The sequence below is a fragment of the Natator depressus genome, chromosome 23 (assembly GCF_965152275.1).
Source record: "Natator depressus isolate rNatDep1 chromosome 23, rNatDep2.hap1, whole genome shotgun sequence".
In the NCBI taxonomy this organism is placed as follows: domain Eukaryota; kingdom Metazoa; phylum Chordata; order Testudines; family Cheloniidae; genus Natator; species Natator depressus.
The window spans coordinates 19,740,343-19,761,855 of record NC_134256.1 but is presented as its reverse complement, the minus strand read 5'-3'; the positions used below and the strand labels follow the sequence as shown (position 1 = coordinate 19,761,855).

Genomic DNA, 21,513 nt, shown 5'->3' with positions numbered 1-21,513 from the left:
TACCCTCCCCCATACGAATACGCACACAATGAGTACACACACTCGGTGTACCTCTCTGTCACACACACACAAGGTACACCCACGGTGTATGCACACACAAATGGTGTACACACGCACATACGGTTTACCTCTCTCTCACACACACACACACAATGTACATACACACACAGTGTACTCTCCACACACACACACACGGTGTACACTCCCCCACACACACGATGTACACACACATGGTGTACGCACACACAAATGGTGTGTACACACACACACGTTTACCTCTCCCCCCCCCACACACGGTGTACACTCCCTACACACACACCCGGTGTACACACACACACACACCCGGTGCACGTCCACCCCGCACCCCCGGGGCTCACCTTGCCCTCACTCCCGGGGGCGCTGGCCGGTCGGCGGCCCCCACATGCTCTGCCCCCGCCGCTCCGCTCCTGCGCCGGCCTCAGACCCTCCGGCTGCGGCGCCCCGGGCCCCGAAGAGCCATGGGCTGGGGGGGGGTTCTCCTCCGGGAGCCGCAGCAGCGGGGGAAGGAGCCGGAGACCCGGGCGGGGGGATGCAGCAGTGGGGGGGGGCAGAAGGGACCAGGGCCCGGCGGAGGGATGCGGCGGGGGGGAGGAGGGGGAAAGAGGGAAGGAGACAGGAGCCCGGCGGAGGGATGCGGCGTGGGGGGGAAGGAGGGAGAGGGAAGGGGACAAAGATCCGGGCGGAGGGATGCAGCGATCTGGGAGGAGGGATGCAGCAGTGGAGGGGGGGGCAGAAGGGGCCCGGCGGGGGGATTTGGGGGGGGGAGAGACGGAGAGGACAGGGGCCCGGGGAGGGGGGAGGTGCGACGGGGGGAGGAGGGGACAGGGGCCCAGCGGAAGGATGCGGCGGGGGGGGGGGGGGAAGGGAACAGGAGCCTGGTGGGGGACGCGGCGGGGGTGGGGGAGGGAAGAGGACAGGGGCCCGGTGCGGGGATGCGGCGGTGGGGGGAAGAGGGAAGAGGACAGGGGCCCGGTGCGGGGATGCGGGCTGGGGGGGGGAGGACAGTGGCCAGGCGGGGCGGGGGAGAGAACAGGGGCCCGGCGGGGTGATGCTGGGGGGGGGGACCAAGGGAGCGAAAACAAGCTGCGCTGGAGGACGAGGGTGCAGGGATGGGGGGGGTCGGGCTGGCTCCGGTCGGATCGCGGGGCTGGACCGGGCTGGACCGGGCCGGCCGCTCTGGAAAACGGCTCCGCTCTCGCTGTTGGAGAATCCACGGGAGCTTCCCCCCCCACTGCCCCCCCCCCGCGCCGCGGACACCGTGATGTCACGGGCCCCGCGCTTAAAGGGACAGACCCGCCCCCCCCAGCCTTCATCCCCTCCCCCCAGCCCCTTCCCCCAGCCTCCAGCCCCTTCCCCCCCAGCCTCCATCCCCTCCCCCAGTCCCTCCCCCAGCCCCTTCCCCCCAACCCCTCCTCCCCAGCCTCCAGCCCCTTCCCCCACAGCCTCCAATCCCTCTACCCAGCCCCTTCCCCCCCAGCCTCCAGCCCTTCCCCCATCAGTCCCCAGCCCTTTCCCCGCAGCCTCAAGCCCCTTCCCCCGCCAGCCTCCAACCCCTCTCCCCACCCCCTCCCCCCACAGCCCCCAGCCCTTTCCTCCTTTCTTCCTTCACTCACGTCCTTCCTCTTTGTTTCTTCCTTTCTCATTCCTTCCTTCCTTTTCTCCCCACTCAGACACTGCTCGGTCTGGCTCCCGGGCTCCTTCCTTCCTTCTTTCCTTCCTTTCTCTCATTTCTTTTCCAGTCCCTTGTTCCGGGCTCTGGGGCTCGGCTCCTGGTTTCTCTTTCAGGGAGGCTTCGCTTTTTCTTTCTTTCTTAGTCACCCCCCCGCCACCGGAAAAGTCCTTCTCCCCCCCCCCAGACCGACAGCGGGACAGTCCCCTGCCTGGGAACATTTTTAAAAGAGGGGGGGGAGTGGGGGCTGGGAGCCAGGACTCCTGGGTTCTGTCCCCAGCTCTGGGAGGGGAGCAGGGTCTAGTGGTTGGGGGGGGGGACTGGGAGCCAGGACTCCTAGGTTCTGTCCGCTGCGCTGGGAGGGGGGTGGGGACTGGGAGCTAGGACTCCTGGGTTCTGTCCCCAGCTCTGGGAGGGGAGCAGGGTCTAGTGGTTGGGGGGGGACGACTGGGAGCTAGGACTCCTGGGTTCTGTCCGCTGCGCTGGGAGGGGGGTGGGGACTGGGAGCTAGGACTCCTGGGTTCCATCCCCCCAGCTCTGGGGCACACAAAGATGTTTTCCCTTGGATTTGCTTTGAATTCACCTGTCGGGATTATTCCCCCCCCCCCCCCCCCCGCGTAGCCCCTTCCTCCTCCTGCAGCACCGAGGAGGGTTCGATAAATGCACGACGCACCTGGGAGAGGACGGAACAGGCACCCCCGAGAGGGAAAAGGCCCCGGACCCCCCTTCCCCCACCCCTGAGCCACCCAGTCCCTGTCCTGGGGCTGCATTTCCCCTGCAGGGAAAGGCCCCACAGCCTGGTCCTCAACCATTAATAACCTCGCCGCCACTCTCCTTCCAACGCTGTGGAGCCTGCCAGTTGGACTGAGTATTGTGGGCGCTGCCCAGACCCAGAGTCGCCAAGATCGGGACCCCGTCAGGCGGGGCACTGCCCAGACCCAGAGTCACCGAGATCGGGGCCCCGCCAGGCCGGGCGCTGCCCAGACCCAGAGTCACTGAGATCGGGGTCCCATCACGCTGAGCACTGCCCAGACCCAGAGTCACCGAGATCGGGGCCCCGTCACGCTGGGCACTGCCCAGACCCAGAGTCACCGAGATCGGGGCCCCGCCGGGCCGGGCGCTGCCCAGACCCAGCGTCACCGAGATCGGGGCCCCGCTGGGCCGGGCGCTGCCCAGACCCAGAGTCACTGAGATCGGGGTCCTGTCGCACTGAGCACTGCCCAGACCCAGAGTCACCGAGATCGGGGCCCCGCCGGGCCGGGTGCTGCCCCCTGCTAGCCCAGTCCTGACGCCCCCACCCCAGCCCTGCCAGTGCCCCTCACTCCCGACCCACAGCCCCTTGCTAGCCCAGCCCTGGGTTCCCCACCCCAGCCCTGCTGCTGCCCCTCACGCCTGATCTGCATCCCCCTGCTAGCCCAGCCCTGGGCTTCCTCCTGACCCCCTGTCCCAGCCCTGGGCCCAAGGTCAGAGTCAGATTTCCCCGAGCTCAGCACTGCAGGCTCCGAAATGCTGAATGCTCCGTTCTTTCTCTCTCTGCCAGTGTCTGTTTCCAGGCCTTGTCCCCACCCCATCCTGCTCAGTCCCCTCAAGTGGCTGGCATGGAATGGGGGGGTACGAGCAGGGGGGTGGCTGGGGGAGCTGCAACCCCCCCCAACAGAAGCCTCCCCCACCATTCCCCGATAACCCAGAGAGAAAGCTTCCACTGCCTCTTATAGCTCCCCCCCCAGAGACATTGCCCACCCCATCTCCTCCCTCATAGCATCCTTCCCCTCCTTGCCACAGTGGGAAGCCAGGTCTTTGTGGCCCCTCCAACCTTTGGCCTCTCTGCTGGAGGGAGGGGGATGTAGCCCAGTTTGGAAGGGCGGGGTGGGGCTCTGAGAAGAGAGTGCCTGGGAACGAGCCTGAGAACCAGCAAACTCGTTACATGCATGAGCCACAGAATGAGAGGGGGGGAAAGGCCGCGGGCCCCATTACCATCCCTGCCTGGAGGCCCTTTTAAATCCCTGCCCTGTGTTCCTGTCCCCCACCCCTCCCCATTATATGCCCAAATTTCATTTCTAAGCCACAAATATTTTAATCTCCTCCTTGATTCCTACCTTGCAGGCAGCTGCCAGTCCCTGAGGAGCTGGGGATGGGGCGGGGAACAAGCCACAGGAAACCAGATCCTCCCTTTGTCCAGATTTGGGGGGGGGGGGATCCAAAGAGAACAAACCCCTCCCCTACCCACCAGCCACAGAACCAGGTTAACTAGGCCTGACAGAACAGGGGGGCTTGCCAGGGACACTGCAAGGGGCGTGAGCTCTGGGGCGGTGGAACCAGCCCCCTATGGGTCCGAGGGATGTCCAGGGAGATCCCGGGGGCTGGGGCTCAGAGTGGAGCACAGAGGGGGCTGACAGGCAGTGGGCGGGGCCCAGAGCAGGATGGGGAGCCCAAGGATGTGGGGACAGGAGCAGGAAACATGATGTGGAGATGGGCCCCCCCAACACCCGCTGCGCCAGGCAGTCACCCCAAAACCCAGGAGTCCTGGCTCACCTCCCCCCACCAACCACCGGACCCCAAGCCCCTCCCAGAGCCAGGGAGAGAACCCAGGAGTCCTGACTCACACACACACACCCCCCACCACTGGACCCCACACCCCTCCCAGAGCCAAGAAGAGAACCCAGGAGTCCTAGCTCCCAGCACCCCGCTCCCCTCCCAGCACGACACGTCAGAAAGGAGCCAGAGGCACTGCGAGTTGGATAAATACCTTTTATACTGAACTGCGGCGCTCAGCCGGGCTCTTCACATCCGGACACAGAGCTGGGTGCTCAGAGCGGGGGCTGGGGGGGGGGCGCACTTTTGGACCATGGGGGTGAAAGACTCAGACCAGGGCTGGGCTGGGCTGAATGAGGGAACGGGGGGGGGGGGGGGGTTGGGACCAAGAACAGACCCCCACCCCCCCATGGATAGGAGTGGGCTCATCTCAGGACAACAGCTCCCCTCCCTTGGAATTCTCTGATCCCGCAGGAAGGGCTGGGAGCCCGGACGCCTGGGTTCTCTCCCCAGCTTTGGGGGGGGAGTGGGCTCTGCTGAGTAGAGCAGGGGGCCCTGATTAACGGGCTGCTCCCTACGGCTCTAAGCACTAGACCCCATTCCCCTCCCAGAGCCAGGGAGAGAACCCAGGAGTTCTGGCTCCCAGTTCTACCCCCCCCCCCCCAACCACTATACCCCACTCTCCTTCGGGTGCTGGGCAGACAACCCAGCAGTCCTGGTCCCACCATTCTCTTCACCTCTTCCGGGTGAACCTTTGCCCCACACCAAGCCTGAGGCTGGGAAGGGGGTGGGGGGTGTCTCCCCCCAGCCTGGGGATTGTCTGAGACTCCGATACCCTGGGCCCCAGCCCCTGACCGTTGGGGGGGGGGAGGCACAGATTGGGAAAGCCGCGGGGGATTGGCCTGTGCATTACAGCTGTAAATATAGATGTGTAGATATATGTACTCCATGCACCAGAGAAGGGGGTCTATATGCTGCGGGGGGGCGTGTTAAGGGGAGACTGAGGAAGCTGCAATTGTCCCCCCAACCTTCAAGCTCTCTCCCCGCCCCCAGGGTTATGTACAGGTTCAAAGCTATTTCGTGCAGGGGGCCCACTCCCCCGGCAGTCAGGGCTGCTCCCGAAGCCCCAGGGTGGTGCTAGGGGGCGCTGGGCTGCAGGGGGAGCAGAAGGGGGCCCTCTTCCCGAGCAGGCAGGGCTGGCCCCGAAGCCCCAAGGCAGCACCAGGGGGCGCTGGGCTGCAGGGGGAGCAGCAGGGGGCGCTCTTCCCAGGCAGGCAGGGCTGGCCCCGAAGCCCCAGGGAGGTGCTAGGGGGCGCTGGGCTGCAGGGAGCGGGGGGCTCGATAGGGGGCACTCTCCCCTTGCAGTTGGTGCCTTCTGAAATCCAGCCCGTGGTTGCGGTTGGGTGTGAGATTCTCTTTCATTTCCTGTCCCAAACTTCTTTTGCGGATTTGCTGCGTAGCCATTAAATAGGGGTGGGCAAGGGGTCCCCGTACACCCAACCCCTGCACCCAACCCCAGAGGCTGCATTTCTGTGCACACAACCTGGGCGGAGGGGGGCTCAGACCATGTGGGGGGTAGATTGGGGGGAAGCACTCAGGTTGCGGGCAGGTTAAGCCATGGGGGAGCCGGTGGGTCAGACCATGGAGATGGGGGAGGTGGGGGGGCGCAGCGAGAGGTGCACGAAGTCAGGGTTGATGTAGGTGAAGCCCTGGAATTCGCTCTGGTCCAGCCCCGCCATGACCAGCTGGTCCGGGGGGGTCAGCGCGGGCACCGCCCGCGTGAAAAACTTGTCAAAGTTCTCGCCGCTCCTCCCACACTGGGACGGACAGACAGAGATGGCCCGAGAGAGGCAGACGGACAGCGAGACAGATCCAGACAGGGACAGACAGACAGCAAGACAGATGATGGAGGGGGAGGGAGAGAAAGAAGAGCTGGATTATTTCCCTTGGCTCCCACTCCTTCACTGTTCCCCCCACCCCAGCCTCACTCCCTCCTGCTCAAGACCCTAGTGACCCCACGCCTCCCCCCCACAGCACCACCTCCCTGTGGTCACATCGGGCTGGGGCAGAGCCGCTCCCATGGGGTCCCCCTAATCACATCAGAAGCCACATGTTCTATTGGGACCCCCGATTCCCTGTAGGGCCCCCACCGGCTCTGTGGGGGGGGTCACTCTCCAGGCAGGGGGTACATGGAGGATAATGGGCGGGTCACTAACTGGGTGGGGGGTGCAGGAAGCGGGATGGGAGGTCATTCACCGGATGGGGGCGAAGGGCGGTTGGATAGGAGAGTCCACTCTCCAGGAAGGGGTTTGGAGAGCAAGGGGGGGTCACTCTTCAGGCAGGGGTACATGGAGTGAGATGTGGGGGTCACTCACCGGATGGGGGGTGAAGGGCAGTGGGATGGGCGGGTCCACTCTCCAGGGGGGCATTTGGGGAGCAGGATGTGGGGGGTCACTCACTGGGCAAGGGGTGCAGGGCGGTGGGATGGGGAGGTCACTCTCCAGGAGGGGGAACGTGGAGTGGGCTGGGGGGGATGTCACTCACCGGGCAGGGGGTGAAGGGCAGTTAGATAGGGGGGTCCACTCTCCAGGAGGGCATTTGGGGAGCAGGATGCGGGGGTCACTCACCAGGCAGGGGGTGCAGGGCAGTGGGATGGGGGGGGGTCACTCTCCAGGAGGGGGAAACACGGAGTGGGCTGGGGGGAGGTCACTCACCGGGCGGGGGGTGAAGGGCGGAGGGATTTCCAGGCGCTCCAGGCTCTCCCAGTCCATCCAGCGGAAAAAGCCGTGTTCCCGGATGTCCTGCTCCCCAGCCGGCCCCGAGCCAAGGCGTTTCAGGGGGTGCTTGGTAAGGAACTGGGGAGTGGGAGACACGGTGACATCACCATCACGGAACTCCCAGACCAGCTGATGCACCCCTCTCAGCCCCTTGAGGGGGGAGTGCCCTCCCCTCACCCCAACTTGCACCCCGACACAGCTTCACCCCAGCCTGCCCCTCCCCCAGAAATTGGGGGGGGTCATAGGCCAGAGTGGCACCCCCCCCCCAGGGGGTCACTTACCCCTTTGCAGATGGAGACGGCCTCACGGGACAGCGACTTCGGGTAGGACACCGTGTGCTCCATGATCGCCTGGAACAACTCGTCCTCGTCCTCCCCATCGAAGGGGGGCTGGGGGGAGAGCGGGTGGGGAGTCAGAGCCAGTCCCCCGCAGCGGGATCTTCCCCCCCCGCCCCAGAGCGCTGAGGCCAGGCAGTCCCATCAGCCCCCCCCCCAACCCACAGTGGAGTACTAGCACCAGGATTCACCCCCAGCCCCCCCCGCATAGGATCTATGCCCCCAGCCCCACCAGACACACAGTTACCTGCCCTGCTAGCATCTCATAGAGCAGCACCCCGAAGGACCACCAATCCACCGACTTCCCGTAGGGCTGGTAGGCAATTATCTAGGGCAAGGAAAAAGCGGGGGCAAGTTAGGGGGCTCCTACCCTGTGTCACAGGCCCCCAACTCCATGCTGGGTGGGGAGGGAAACGTATTATGACAGAGGAAACTCCTCCCCACCCCACACAAGCCGTGAGCTACAATGTCCTACACACACATGCACGGAGGGAGACTTTAAAGGCACACTGCCCCTTTAAGAGTATCCCCCACCTGGCATAGCAAGCTGCGATTTGGGGGAGGAGAACATTTGCAATGGGGGGGCAGTGCTAAAGCACAGGAGGCGGGGCCAACCTTGCTAGAGCCCCTCCCATTGGTTTATCCCTCCCCTGCTCCCAACCCCAAGAGGTAATGTGGGGGGTGGGTAGGAAGAAGTCACTGCCAGGAGACCAGCGCCCCAAAAAGCACACACGCACTGTGTCACCCTTTACCCCACCACTTTTTCACTATTTGCATATGGCTCCGTTATATTTTGTACAAAGCATGCCTTGTGAGGCATCATTTAAAAACTCATAATCTACTGAACATCATTGTCTTGTGATAATGTGTGAACCAACATTGTATATGCAGTTATAAGATTTTACGATATGATTATTACTGAAACGTGTTGTAATTCTGGGTGACATTTGAGCCATTACTTGTTTATTCGGACATTCAGCAGAAGGGGGGAAGGTACAATTCATACCAAGGACTGATTGCACTGCCCATATGCCAGGAAACTGTCTAACCCCATGACTCAGCAAGGACTTTTCCAGCACAGGGGGTTGGAGCGTAAGAAGGGAGAACACACAACACACAAATGACCTCTCCTCTTCACCCTACATCTCTCTGCTCATAACGCCAATGAATACCGGAAGGACACTGAACTGAGGCGAGTGGGTCTAACTGGAAGGCTTTGCACATGGAGTGCAGCAGGTTTTCGGGGGGTGAGAAATCCGTTGGCTTCCTAATCTTATTTAGCTGGGTAAAGTTTAGGAATTAGCTCGCCGTTTTCTCTTTTATTTCTTTTGTAACCAATTCTGACTTTCGTGCCTTAAACACTTATAATCACTTAAAATCATCTATCTTCCTCTAGTTACCACATGCATAAGCATTAACTTTTCCCGGCGCTGGTGGGTGCTCGACCCCACCCCACCCCGACCCCACCCCTGCCCCACCCCTCCCACCTCCATTCCAACCTCTTCCCCAAAATCCCCGCCCCAACTCCACCCACTCCCTGCCCCTATTGGTCTCCTTCCCCAAATCCCCGCCCCGGTCCCGCTTCTTCCCTGAACATGCCGCATTCCCCCTTCTCACCCCTCCCTCCCAGCGCTGGCCGCCATGAAACACCTGTTTCGTGGTGGCAAGCGCTGGGAGCTAGGGGGAGAAGCGGGACGCGGGGCGCTCAGGGGAGGAGGCAGAGCGCAGGCGGAGGGGCGGGGAGCTTCGCTGCTGGTGGGTGCAGAGCACCCATACATTTTTCCCCATGGGTGCTCCAGCCCCGGAGCACCCACGGAGTCAGCACCTATGACCACCCGTGTTTTATCCTTGTATCGAAGCCAGTGTGTTTCGGCTGAAGCGCTCGGGAAATCTCTCCTCAGGTTAACAAAGGTCCTGGTGCATCTTCGTGGCCCTGGTGCATATTCGTGCACCGTTTCTGGGGGCATTGCAGGAGGCACATGTCTGGGGTGCAAGGCTGGGGCACGGGCGGGTGTCGCCCTGGCAGAGCCGTCATGCAGCTCAGCTGGGTGCGACTTTGCATCCCGATGGCTGCGGGTGAGCAGAGCCCCGAGAGGCCGCTGGTCTCCAACAAAGCAGCGTGAGAGGCACCATGGAGAATTAAAGGGACAGCGCAGTTCAACAGTCCAGATCGTACCGAGGGGGATGTCACCCCCACCCTCCCACCCCCAACCAGTCCTGGCTCCTGGGTTCTCTCCCTGGCTCTGAGAGGGGAGTGGGGTGTAGTGGTTAGAGCGGGGGGGGGGGAGGGGGGCTGGGAGCCAGGACTCCAGGGTTCTCTCCCCGGCTCTGGGAGGGGAGTGGAGTGGAGTGGTCAGAGCAGGGTGGCTGGGAGCCAGGACTCCTGGGTTCTCTCCCCGGCTCCGGCAGAGGAGTGGGGTCTCGCGGCTGGATCGGGGGTGTTACCTCCGGGGCGATGTAGTCGGGGGTCCCGCAGAAGGTCCGGGTGGTCACTCCGGGGAAGATGTTCTCTTTGCACATCCCAAAGTCCGTGATCTTAATGTGGCCCTCGGCATCCAGCATCACGTTATCCAGCTTCAGATCCCTGTGGGGAGAGACAGGGTTGGGCTCTTGCCTCTAGGGGCCGCCGGCTCCCATCCGGCCCCAGGGTGGGTGGGGAGCCGAGACTGTAGCTAACAACCCGGCAGAGCCAGTGCCCACTCACCGATAGATGATGCCCTTGTTGTGCAGGAAGAAGAGGCCGATGGCGATCTCTGCGGCGTAGAACCTACAAGCCCGGGGGGGGGGGGGGGGGGAGGAGCGAGCCAGGGGCGGGGGGGGAGGAGACACAGAACAATCAAAGGTGACTTGCAAAATCGGTTCATCACCTTCAACGTCCCTTCAATGTCTTCGCTGCTCCACGGCCACAAACCGTTTCACGGGGACCCCTCGCCCGGCGCTGGGATGCGACCACCTCTGGGGTGGGGCGCAGGGGCTGGTTATATGGGGCCTCCCTCCGTAGCACCGAAATGCAGCCCCTCTGGGGTGGGGCACGGGGGCTGGGTATCCGGGGACCCGGCGCCTGGCACGGGGATGTGGCCCCTCTGGGGTGGAGTATGGGGGCTGGGTATCCGGGGACCCCTCGCCTGGTGCTGGGACACGGCCCCTTGGGGGCGAGCTGTACGTACATGGCATGAGGCTCCTTGAACTTCCCGACCTGCTGGATGTGGTACATGAGGTCTCCGCCATTGACGTACTCCATCACGAAATAGAGCCGGTCCTGGACGGGGCGGGTGAGACGGGGCCATGGGGGGGGCAGAACAGACCCACAGGTCCATCCACCCCAATGTCCTGCCCCCCCGGATCAGCCCCATGGTCCCATCCACCCCCTTCCTGTCCCTGCGGATCAGCCCCACAGTCCCATCTATCCCTTTATCCTGCCCCCTCCCTGCCCCCCAGATCAGCCCCATGGGCCCATCCACCCCACTGCCCTGCCCCCTCACTTGATACCAGTCAGCTCTTTGTTTTTGGGGAACCAGGGCGCAGTATCTAGCCTGTCTGACTCATGAAAGACACCCCCCCACCACCAGTCTCTTCTTGAACCAAAACAGATCAGAGAAAAGGCTTGCAGAGAGCAATGAAGGGCGTTGGAAGACACACCTAGACCCCTCCTGACAAGATTAAGACATCTCCGTTAGCATACAGAATGGAAAACAGAGACAACTCCCCTAGCCTCATCTGCATGAAAGATGGGACGGGGATTAGCATAAAGAATGAAGAACAGAGAACCACACTGAGAACCAGAAAAGCAGGGACGCACTGCATCATGGGAATCTCTGCTCCAGATGTTAATGAACCTACGAGAAGACCCAATCCCAGTTTGACCCCCTGGGGTTTTGGGGGTGGCCAACGGACACGGGCCGCATAAACCTTCCCACATGCGGCCTGCGAGTGCTATCGACCACCCCCGACCTAAGGGAGGGTGTGAAACTGGAAGGGCCTGGTGTAACTCCTACCAAGGAATGGGAGAGATGCTGGATCATCCATGGGAACGTTGGTGGCTTCGAACTTAGCGTCACCGGCTAAAGTGACCCCATTCAGTTCGATCTCGAAGGGGGGAGAGATGTGACGAAGTGGGACTGTTCTTAGTGTTTCCTCTGAATAGTGTGGGGGTGCCTCAGTTTCCCCTAGGCAGTTCTTAAGTCTCTAGGTAGTAGGATAAGGGTGTATGATCATTGCAGAGCCCTAGAGGGCAGGTGTGTGTAGGGGTCTGGACACAGAGAATGGCCGACACCCTGTTTCCTGGCAACTGATGGCCGGGCCCTTCCCCCCTGCAAGGTGAGAGCTAAAGGGCTGGAGAACAAAGGACTCAGGTGACCCCCTGGCCCGGGAAAGGAACAAAGCCCAGAGGAGGAGGGGCTGGAGGGAGTTTCAGTTTGGGGCTGGCTGGAGACATGGAGTGAAGTGCAGACGTGGTTGTCTGGCTCACTGCCCCCCAAAATGGACCCGGCTGAGGGGTCCTGTTCTCTGCACCTACAAGCTCTGTGTTAGACCATGTTCCTGTCGTCTAATAAACCTCTGTTTTACTGGCTGGCTGAGAGTCACGTCTGACTGCGGAGTTGGGGTTCAGGACCCTCTGGCTTCCCCAGGACCCCGCCTGGGCGGACTCGCTGTGGAAAGCGCACGGAGGGGCAGAGGAGGCTGAATGCTCCGAGGTCAGACCCAGGAAGGTGGAGCCGGGTGAGCTGTGTGTCCTGCAGACAGGCTGCTCACAGGAAGGAGACTTCCCCAGAGTCCTGCCTGGCTTCGTAGGGAGCAGTTCCAGAGCATCGCCCAGGGACCCCGTGACAACCTACGCCTGCACACACCCAGCTCAGCAATTATCAGACCAATTCTAGTAATAAATCCTTGCTGGAGATCCAAAATACTGAAAAAAGAACAGGAGTGCTTGTGGCACCTTAGAGACTAACAAATGTATTTGAGCAGAATAGTGAATACAGCCTAATTGCATTGTGAGCTCCCTGGGAGAAACCACCACCCAGAGCCAAGAGTGATCAGCTCCTATTGTCTAGCCTAAAGAAAACCCTTAAGTCATCAGTTTATCTATAAACAAATCTCTTGTTCTCCCTTGAACCATTGTATTTTCTCTACAAAAATCCCTACTCACCCTCCAGTCAGTGCTCTGATGCACGGACCCAAACTCTGCATCAGTTCCACTGGGACTCCATCATCTCCTGACTGAGCGTGCTGGGGGCTCTGCCTGTCTCCAGCACTCAGGACCCCCGCCACCTGGGAACCCCGACCAGTTCATGCCTCATGGAGTGGGTGAGATTCCCCTCTTTCTCTCTGTTTTCCTTTCTGCCTCAAGTATTAACCTTTCCTAATGAATGTGATGTTGGTTTAGGCTCTCTTTGTGTAGTTATCACTATTATTCAAAAAAAAAAAAAACAACTTTTATGGTTAAGCTGGTTGCTTCTCTCTCTCTCTCTCTCTCTGCACTTTACTCTTTTATAAAAAGAAAAGGAGGACTTGTGGCACCTTAGAGACTAACCAATTTATTTGAGCATCAGCTTTCGTGAGCTACAGTTCACTTCATCGGATGCACCTCACGAAAGCTTATGCTCAAATAAATTGGTTAGTCTCTAAGGTGCCACAAGTCCTCCTTTTCTTTTTGCGAACACAGACTAACACGGCTGTTACTCTGAAACCTGTCATTACTTTTTTATGTTTTTTGCTTCCCCCATTTCCTCTGTCGCGACGCCTCTTTTACCTAAGCGAAAGATCCCTGCGGCATCCCAAAATACTGTGGGGTTTGCTCCTCCAGTGGGTTACTACCCGTACAATTGGGACGTGAAAGCAGGATAGGGACGTGGTAAACCTGTGGCACATAAGGGGGGCGGGGGGGCCGACTGAGAGTGCTTAACCCCACCCAGTGAGTCCAGGGACCTATGAGGGGATCAGCTGGAGGGTGCGGATTGACCCGGTCCGCTTAGACGTGGGGGTGTGTGTGTGTGTGTTTCTAGGGCTGGAGGAACCCAGTCCTGGGGAACCGAGGTCCTGCAGGGTAGCTCCTTTGGGAGGGGACTTGCAGAAGGAAGGAGGAGCGTGGCATGTGAGCACACAAGAGGCACACTGATAAAATTACAGAAAAAAAAGAAACCCCGCCACGCCCCAAAGAGTAACCCTAATAAAGCAGCATATCCCAAAGGAACGGGCATATCTGGTAACACCCGGATCAGCCCAACAGGCCCATCCACCCGGTATCCCGCCCCCTCCCTGCCCCCCAGGCCCATCTACCCCGGTATCCCGCCCTCTCCCGGCCCCCCTGGATCAGACCCATGGGCCCATCCACCCCTGTTTCCTGCCCTCCCCGGCAGGGTACCGTGGTCTGGAAGGTGGAGTGCAGCTGGGTGAGGAAGTGCGGCCGGTCGCTCAGCGCCAGGACCCGCTTCTCCACCATGGTACATTCCACGTCGTCTCCTGGATGATCACGTCCTTCTTCAGGATCTTGATGGCGTAGAGCTCGTCCGTGCCCCGCCGCTCGGCCAGCATCACCTGGGGGGGCCACAGCCCTGAGCCAGCCAGTCCCTGCCCTGGGGCCGGATCGGGGCCAGCGCCCCCTAGAGGGGAAAGGCCCCATCCCCTGCCCCCCTGAGCCAGCCAGTCCCCACCCTGGGGCTGGGTGGGAGCTGGCCCCCTAGAGGGGAGGGGCCCAGTTATGTCTCTCTCCAGAACGTCAGGGCCACTGTAAGATCACAGCTTTGGGGGGGGATGTGCAGGGAGAACGCCTTCCCGAGAGCGACCACCCCAACCTTCTGCAGCAGCCCCGTCGACATCGCCCCGGAGGTAGCGCCCCCCACTCCAACCACCAGACCCCGCTCCCTTGCCAGAGCTGGGAACAGAACCCAGGCATCTGGGCTCCCAGCCCCCATGGCTCTAACCCACTAGGCCCACACTCCCCTCCCAGAGCCAGGGAGAGAACCCAGGTGTCCGGGGCGCCCTCACCTTCCCGAAGCTGCCCTTCCCCAGCACCATGAGGAAGTTGAAGTCGGAGATGTGGAAGCGGCTGGTCCCAAAGAAGCTGCCGTGCTTGGAGTCCGTGGGGCTGGGGGTGTGCGAGGGGCCCGGGCCGTGGCGCACCTTCTGTGGGGGGCAGAGATGGGGCACGGTGAGCAGCTAGCCACAGCCTTAGGGGGAGGGGGAGCAGGTCGGGGGGAGGGAAGTTGGGGGGGCAGGGAGAGGTGGGTGGAACAGGGGCGGGGCCCCGGGGAAGGGGCAGAAAAGAGGTGGGACTGTGGGCGGGGCCACTAGCAGAAGAGGGGGAACAGTGGCAGGGCCGCAGGTGCAAGGGGCGGGGAGGTCTTCCCCCCGTTACACAACTTGCTCACCCCCCGCCCCCAACCACTGGACCACATGCCCCTCCCAGAGCCATGGAGAGAATCCAGGAGTCCTGGCTCCCAGCCCCCCCGCTCTAACCACTAGACCCCACGGCCCTCCCAGAGCCGGGGAGAGAACCCAGGAGTCCTGGCTCCCAGCCCCCCCCCCCCCCCGTTCTAACCACTAGACCCCATGCCCCACTGGGTTGGCTTGGGGCTCTTTGGTGCCCTCTGCTGGAGAGAAGGGGAACTGCCACCCAGAGCATCACCAGCCTGGCCAGCCCCCCGCCCTCTGTGCCGAGGGGCCCCTAGCCCCAGGCGTTACCTGGTACAGCTCCAGGGGGTAGTTACAGGCCTGCAAGAGAGAGAAGGAGAGGGTCAGTGCCCGAACGCCACGTCCCCCAGCCCAGGAGTCCCCACAGCTGCTGGGGACAGGGACGGAGGGGGGCCAGACTGGGAATCTGTCCCCGGGCACCGGGTTCATGCCCCGACTCCACAGTCATCTGGGCTTTGGGGGTTATGTCACTGCTGAAAGATGGGGTGCCTGTGGCACGGCACCCCCTGCCGAGCTCCCCACCCCGCTCCCTGCAGCGCAGCGCCCCCCGCAGTGCTGTACTCGGGCAATGGGGCCAGCACGGACTGCCAGCCCCCACCCTGCTCAGGCTGCCATCCAGAAAGTAAACTGGCCCGACCCCGCTTAGCCAGCGGGGCAGAACAGGAGAGCTTTGGGGGAGGGGTTACCTCAAATTTCTGCAGCAGCTCACAATTTTCAGCATCAGCCACGGGGACATTGTAATACTCCCCTTCCTCCTGGTTGAGTAACTTGTACCTGAGACAGGGACAGAGACAGGCACAACACCGGGGGGGGGGGGGGGGAAGGGCAAGGGATGGAAAGAAAGAAAGAACGGGTGCAAAGAAAAAAAGTGAAAGTGTACAAAGGAGTTCAAAAGAGTGAAAGTGTGCAAAGAAAAAGTGAAAGTGAGAAGAAAAAAGGTGAAAGTGAAAAGAAAGGTGTGCAGAGAAAAAGTGAAAGTATGCAAAGAAAGTGAAAGGGCAAAGAAAGAAAAAGTGACGGGGCGCAAAGAAAAACAAGTACAACCGTGTGCAAAGAAAGAAACACGGCGTGCACGTGTGCAAAGGAAAAGCGTGACAGTGCAAGGAAAAGACAGACGCGAGTGCAGAGGGGACGCAGGCGGAAAGGCGAGAGGGGCAGGAACCGCACGGGGAGGGAGCACGGGGACGCAGCGGCGCCGAGGCAGCCGGGCGCAGCAGCCGGGCGCAGACAAATACCCAAACAGACAGAACGGTGGAGAGAGAGAGCAAGAGTGAGCCGTGGGCCTGGCTTTCCCCCTCCCTGCACGCCCCCCCCCACCCCAGGCGCAGGCCCCCCCCCTTACCATCCGTTCCGCGTGTCCCTTGAGCAGCTCCGACACGCCGAAGGACATGGCTCCCATGAAGTCATTGCGCGAGGTGCGGTCCCAGTCCCACACCTCGACGGACAGCCGCCGCTCCATGTCTCCGGCATCAGCGTGCTGGGGGCGGGATTCAAAGGGAGGGGGATTAAATCACCCACCCAGCCACCTGCCCCTTTAAGTGGGGGTGGGGGAGAATGTTTGCCCTCTGGACAAGACGTGTGGATAAAAGCCCTACTACTGTGGCTGCCGGGGGGGATCTCCGGGGTGGCCCGGACTGCGTTGGAGGGGCTGCAGGATCCCGGTTTATTTTGCGGGGGGAGGAGGGATTGTGGCTGACAGGGGTCTACTGTCCCCCCAACCCCAGAAGACGAGAGGGGGCACTCTGGGTATATGGGGAGAGTACTTGGGCGGGGGGGGTAGGATGCAGACACCTGCGGGAGCTCCGGCAGGTCCATGTTTCATGGCTGTGTCCAGACACCCGTGGGAGCTGTAGGGCCCCCATATCTCCTGTCCAGGCACGTACTCATGCCCACCTGGCCGCCCGCACCCCCCCTGCCCAGAGCACTCACAATAGGAAGGTCTCGTTCCACACGGGGTTCAGAGTGGATTTCACCGTCCGGGTTTTCTGCTTGCTCACGTTCTTGGTTCTTGGGGTCCGGGATGAGCTTCAGCTTCACATAGGGGTCCGACAGCCCATTGGGGTCCATGGGGATGAGGTTCCGGGCCTCACCCACTAGGGGGGAGGGTCCACACATCAGCACGTGGCACTGAGAGCTCAGTCGGAGCCCCTTCTAGGAGCGGAGCTGGGAGCCAGGACTCCTGGGTTCCATCCCCAGCCCAGACAGGGGAGTGGGGTCTAGTGGTTAGCGCAGGGGTGGACTAGGAGCCAGGACTCCTGGGATCTATCCTCAGCTCTGGATGGGAGTGGGGTCTAGTGGTGACAGCAGGATGGGGCTGAGAGCCAGGACTCCTGGGTTCTCTGCCCAGCTCTGGGTGGGGAGTGGGGTCTAGTGATTAGAGCAGAGGGCTGGGAGCCAGGACTCCTGGGTTCTCTCCCCACTGCTGACTCTGTGTTGTGCTGTAGTATCCCATGCCCTGGCCCGGAGGCAGCAGGACCGTGGTGGTGGCGGAGGGCTGCATGCAGGGAGGTGCCGAGGAATCCCCATTATGTAAGCACGGCTGGACGGGTTTCTTTCCACCTCCTACACACTCCCGCTGGGAGCGTGCGAGTGTGAGGGAGGGTGCGAAGGGGAGAGGAGGAGAGTGCGGCGCTGCAGAGCTGGGAATGGAACCCAGGAGTCCTGGCTCCCGCCCCCCCTGCTCTAACCACTATCCCCCACTCCCCTCCCACAGCCAGGGAGAGAACCCAGGAGTCCTGGCTCCCGCCCCCCTGCTCTAACCACTATCCTCCACTCCCCTCCCACAGCCAGGGAGAGAACCCAGGAGTCCTGGCTCCCAGCCCCTCCCGATCCAACCCACCAGACTTAGGCTGAGAGCACCTGGCAGCACAGCACCCCCTGGGGCCAGCAGTGACCGCCAGGAGAGTGCCCCCATTGAGCCCCTCTCTCCCCGGCCCGATCCCTGCCACCAATTGCAAAGCGAAATCAAAGTCACCACTGGGTGGCAACCTTAGCCACTAAAAGAGGGAGAGACGGGGATGGGGTGTGTGGGGAGGGAAGGACAGAGAGAGAGACGGGGATGGGGTGTGTGGGGAGGGAAGGACAGAGAGAGAGAGAGAGAGAAGGGGAATGGGGTGTGTGGGGAGGGAAGGACAGAGAGAGAGAGAGAGACGGGGAATGGGGTGTGTGGGGAGGGAAGGACAGAGAGAGAGAGACGGGGATGGACCGTGTGGAGGGAGGGAGGGATAGAGAGAGGCGGGGGGGGATGGATGAACGGATGGATGGACAGAGAGATGGGAGGATGGAGGGATAGATAGATATAGTGACGGGGAGGGAGGGAGGGATGGATAGAGAGATAGAGAGATGTGGGCAGGGGATTGGAGAGACAGACAGACAGATGCGGGGGGGAGGGGTCGGAAAGACAGACAGATGCTGGGGGAGGGGTTGGAGGGACAGACAGATGCGGGCGGGGGGTCAGATAGACAGACAGGCAGATGCGGGGGGAGGGGTTGGGGAGACAGACAGATGCCGGGGGGGGGGTTGAAGAGGCAGACAGACAGATGCCGGGGCGGGGTTGGAGGGACAGACAGATGCTGGGGCGTGGTTGGAGGGACAGACAGACAGATGCCCGGGGGCGGGGGGGGTTGAAGAGGCAGACAGACAGCTGCGGGGGGGGGGTTGCAAGGACAGACAGACAGCTGGGGGTGCCAGCCCTACAGTGCTACGGCTGAGGAGCCCCCTCTGGCTGGTGGAGACTCTGAACCCTACACGGGCACTCGGGTTGCCTTGAACTTCGCTGTGTTGGGGGGAGCAGGGGGGTAAGTCAGGGATCCAAATTTGGGGCAATCGGAGCCACGGCTCCCAAGGTGCAGCCCCCCACCCCCCAGCCTCTTTCCCAAGCTGATCCGTTCTAGCCAGGGCCTCGGTGCTCCCCCCCCAGCAGCCCCTCGCCATCCCCCCCAGCAAGAGCCCGGCCCCTGGGGGTGTCCGTGGGGAGAGCCGGTGGTGGCCAAACCCGAGGCCTGTGGGGAGCGGGCAGGCCCGGGCGCCGGAGCGAAGCCCGCGGCGGGCAGCGGCCCGGAGAAACCCCCTCCGGCGGCGCGGGGAGCGTCTACACCACGGCAGGGCCCGCGCTCCAGCCAGGCGCCGTCCGACTCTCGGCCGAAATCCCGGAGATCTGCCCTGGGGGCGCGGGACGTCATCTGGGGGAAGCCGAAAGTGCCCAAGCCCCCCCCCCCCCCCCCCCCGTACCGAAGACGCGGATCTCCTCCCCGCCGAGCCTCTCGATGCGGAGCTGCAGGCGGCCCCGGCGCTCGGTGTGATCCACCCCGCACAGGCTGGGCACGCACTGCACACAGCGCTTGTGCACGCTCATCTCGCAGCCTGCGGGGGGCACCAGAGAGTGAGGGGGAGAAGGGGATCTCGCCCCTAGGCCGCCCCCCCCGCGCAGCCCTAACGCCAGGGTTGGCACCCCACCCGCCCCCGGGCCTCGCTCCCCCCCCTCCACGCACCCCGCAGGCCTGGCCCCCGCCCCCATCTCGCGCCCCTCCCCCCCCGCAGGCCTGGCCCCCGCCCCCATCTCGTGCCCCTCCCCCCCCGCACCCCGCAGGCCTGGCCCCCGCCCCCATCTCGTGCCCCCCCCCCACGCACCCCGCAGGCCTGGCCCCCGCCCCCATCTTGCCCCCCCACACACACACACCCCAGGCCCCCGCCCCCATCTCGCGCCCCCTCCCCCCCACGCCTCCCCCAGGCCTGGCCCCCGCCCCCATCTCGCGTCCCCTCCCACCCCCACCCCCAGGCCTGGCCTCTGGCCCCATCACGCCCCCCCCCACACCCCCAGGCCTGTCCCCTCCCCCCATCTCATGCCCACCCCACACACCCCCAGGTCTGGCTCCTCCCCCCATCTTGCACCCCCCCCACATACACACACAGGCCTGGCCCCTGCCCCCATCTTGCGCCCACCCACCCCCACACACACACCCAGACCCACCCCCTCCCTGCTCACCCCTGCCCCTTCCCATCCCCCCACCTTGCTCCCGCCCCCCTGCCCACCGTCCCGCCCACCCCCACTCACAGGAGCACTTCATGCCCTGGTGCACCAGCCCGTAGAGCAGGGAGCCGCAGTGGTCGCAGAAAGTCGGGCTGCTGTAGCTGTGGATCTTGAACTTGTGCTTGCTCCGGGGGTCCTGGGGGGGGGGGAAGAGCAGACAGATCAGAGCCCCCCCCCCAGCAGTGAGGGGGGTGCGAGCTCACAGTCTGTGCAGGCACCGAGTGCGAGTTTGCACGGGGGGGGCGTGCAAGGCTAGCCGCACAGACCAGAGGTGCAAGCGGGAGGGTGAACGGTCCCACCCAAGGGCATGTCTGAGTGTGCCCACGGGAGCCGGCACGGGGAACGGGCCGGCCTGTGCCAAGGGAGGCGTGTGCACAAGTGGGTTGAAGTGTGCAGACAGGAGCTTGCATGGGGTGTGCGCGAGTGTGTGTCCATGTGCACACTTACAAGCATGAATGTGTCTACATGTGCACAGGTGAGCTTGCCCAGAAGGCGTGGGTTTGTATGCATGTGCAAGGGGTGTCAACATGAGCTTGCACAGGGAATTGCACACATGTGTGAGCGTGCGAATGTGAGCTTGACTGGGGAGTGGCGTGCATATGCAAAGGACGGAGCACGCCCAAGTGAGCGTCAGCATGCCTGAGTGTGCACAACTTGCACTGATGAATACACAAGCATCTAGATGTGAACAAGTGAGCTTGAATAGGGTATACCTGAGTGTGTGCACACGCACACACGTGAGCTGGCATGGAGGGTGTGCATTTGTGAGGATGTGCAAGGGGTGTAAGCATGAGCTTGCACAAGGAATTGCACACAAGTGCGTGCAAGTGTGAGCTTGTATGGGGAGCGGGCATGCGTGTGCAAAGTGGAGAGTGTGCATGTGTGTGTCTAAGCATGCATATGGGAGCTTGCACAAAGGAATGCATGAGCATATCTGCGTGTGCAAATGCGAGTTTCCACAGAGAGGTGCAAGTGTGTAGGTGCGTGCAAGTGGTGTGAATGTGAGCTTGCCCAGGGAATTGCATGAGTAGCTAGCACGGGCTGAGCGTGCAAGGGGGGAAGGTGAGTGTGCAGAGGGCCCTGCACAGGTGCCCAAAGGGGAGTTGCACACGGCGGGCACGTGTGTGCGCGCAAGGGGTGGGAACACAACCGTGCACAAGGCTGTGTGTTTCTAAGCAGTATGAACGGGGGGGGCGGGGGGGTGCATGGAAGAGATGTGACTGCTAACGCCATTCCTGCATCCTTTCCCTCCCGCTCTCTTCTCCTCTTCCACCCCCCTTCCTCCTTCCCCCTCTCCAGGCCAAGGACAGTAGAATCTGGGCCGTGCTCCGCCCCCCACTCGGGCAGTAAAAATAGCAGGTGAAATTGGGACACTCACCTGGGGGCCAGGGGCTCCTCCCCCACCAAAGTATTTCCTCCAAAGCCAGGGACAGAACCCAGGAGTCCTGGCTCCCTACCCCCCATCCCCACTCTAACCGCTAGACCCCACTCCCCTCCCAGAGCAGGGGACAGAACCCAGGAGTCCTGGCTCCCTGCCCCTCCCCCCAAACCACTAGACCCCCCACCCCACTCTCAGAACCAGGGACAGGACCCAGGAGTCCTGGCAGCCATCTGTCACTCACATCTGTCTGGGGTCCTTTCCCGGCTCCCGGGCATTCGAAGGTGACAAACTCATGGCACCGTTTGTGTACAACGAAGCTGCAGACTTGGCTGCAGACTTGG

General features: G+C 62.4%; 3 protein-coding genes across 4 annotated transcripts in view; 1 reads left to right on the top strand and 2 right to left on the bottom strand.

Moving 5' to 3' along the window:
• The window catches only part of CACNG7 (calcium voltage-gated channel auxiliary subunit gamma 7), an 8,582-nt gene extending 6,726 nt beyond the window's left edge, over positions 1 to 1,856 (bottom strand). Inside the window, exon 1 of one of the 2 annotated variants that reach the window (XM_074937318.1) lies at positions 1,653 to 1,856. The gene's annotated coding sequence lies outside the window, so the exon portion shown is untranslated. Of the gene's footprint in view, positions 1 to 377; positions 511 to 1,652 lie in introns of those variants that run through there. The other variant, XM_074937317.1, reaches the window with a different exon arrangement.
• Positions 1,857 to 4,651: 2,795 nt separating this feature from the next.
• PRKCG (protein kinase C gamma) overlaps positions 4,652 to 21,513 on the bottom strand; it is a 26,329-nt gene continuing 9,467 nt past the window's right edge. Inside the window, 19 exon segments of the mRNA XM_074938082.1 lie at positions 4,652 to 6,057; positions 6,955 to 7,095; positions 7,299 to 7,406; positions 7,600 to 7,680; positions 9,798 to 9,936; positions 10,057 to 10,119; positions 10,520 to 10,611; positions 13,714 to 13,811; positions 13,814 to 13,886; positions 14,337 to 14,474; positions 15,033 to 15,062; positions 15,449 to 15,536; positions 16,105 to 16,109; positions 16,111 to 16,239; positions 16,688 to 16,771; positions 16,773 to 16,855; positions 18,993 to 19,124; positions 19,816 to 19,927; positions 21,414 to 21,496. Coding sequence (XP_074794183.1) covers positions 5,875 to 6,057; positions 6,955 to 7,095; positions 7,299 to 7,406; positions 7,600 to 7,680; positions 9,798 to 9,936; positions 10,057 to 10,119; positions 10,520 to 10,611; positions 13,714 to 13,811; positions 13,814 to 13,886; positions 14,337 to 14,474; positions 15,033 to 15,062; positions 15,449 to 15,536; positions 16,105 to 16,109; positions 16,111 to 16,239; positions 16,688 to 16,771; positions 16,773 to 16,855; positions 18,993 to 19,124; positions 19,816 to 19,927; positions 21,414 to 21,496 — 1,862 coding nt within the window. The 3' untranslated portion in view covers positions 4,652 to 5,874.
• Positions 12,504 to 21,513, top strand: part of LOC141976901 (beta-2-glycoprotein 1-like) — a 26,952-nt gene continuing 17,942 nt past the window's right edge. Inside the window, exon 1 of the mRNA XM_074938078.1 lies at positions 12,504 to 12,656. Coding sequence (XP_074794179.1) covers positions 12,641 to 12,656 — 16 coding nt within the window. The 5' untranslated portion in view covers positions 12,504 to 12,640. The remainder of the gene's footprint in view (positions 12,657 to 21,513) is intronic.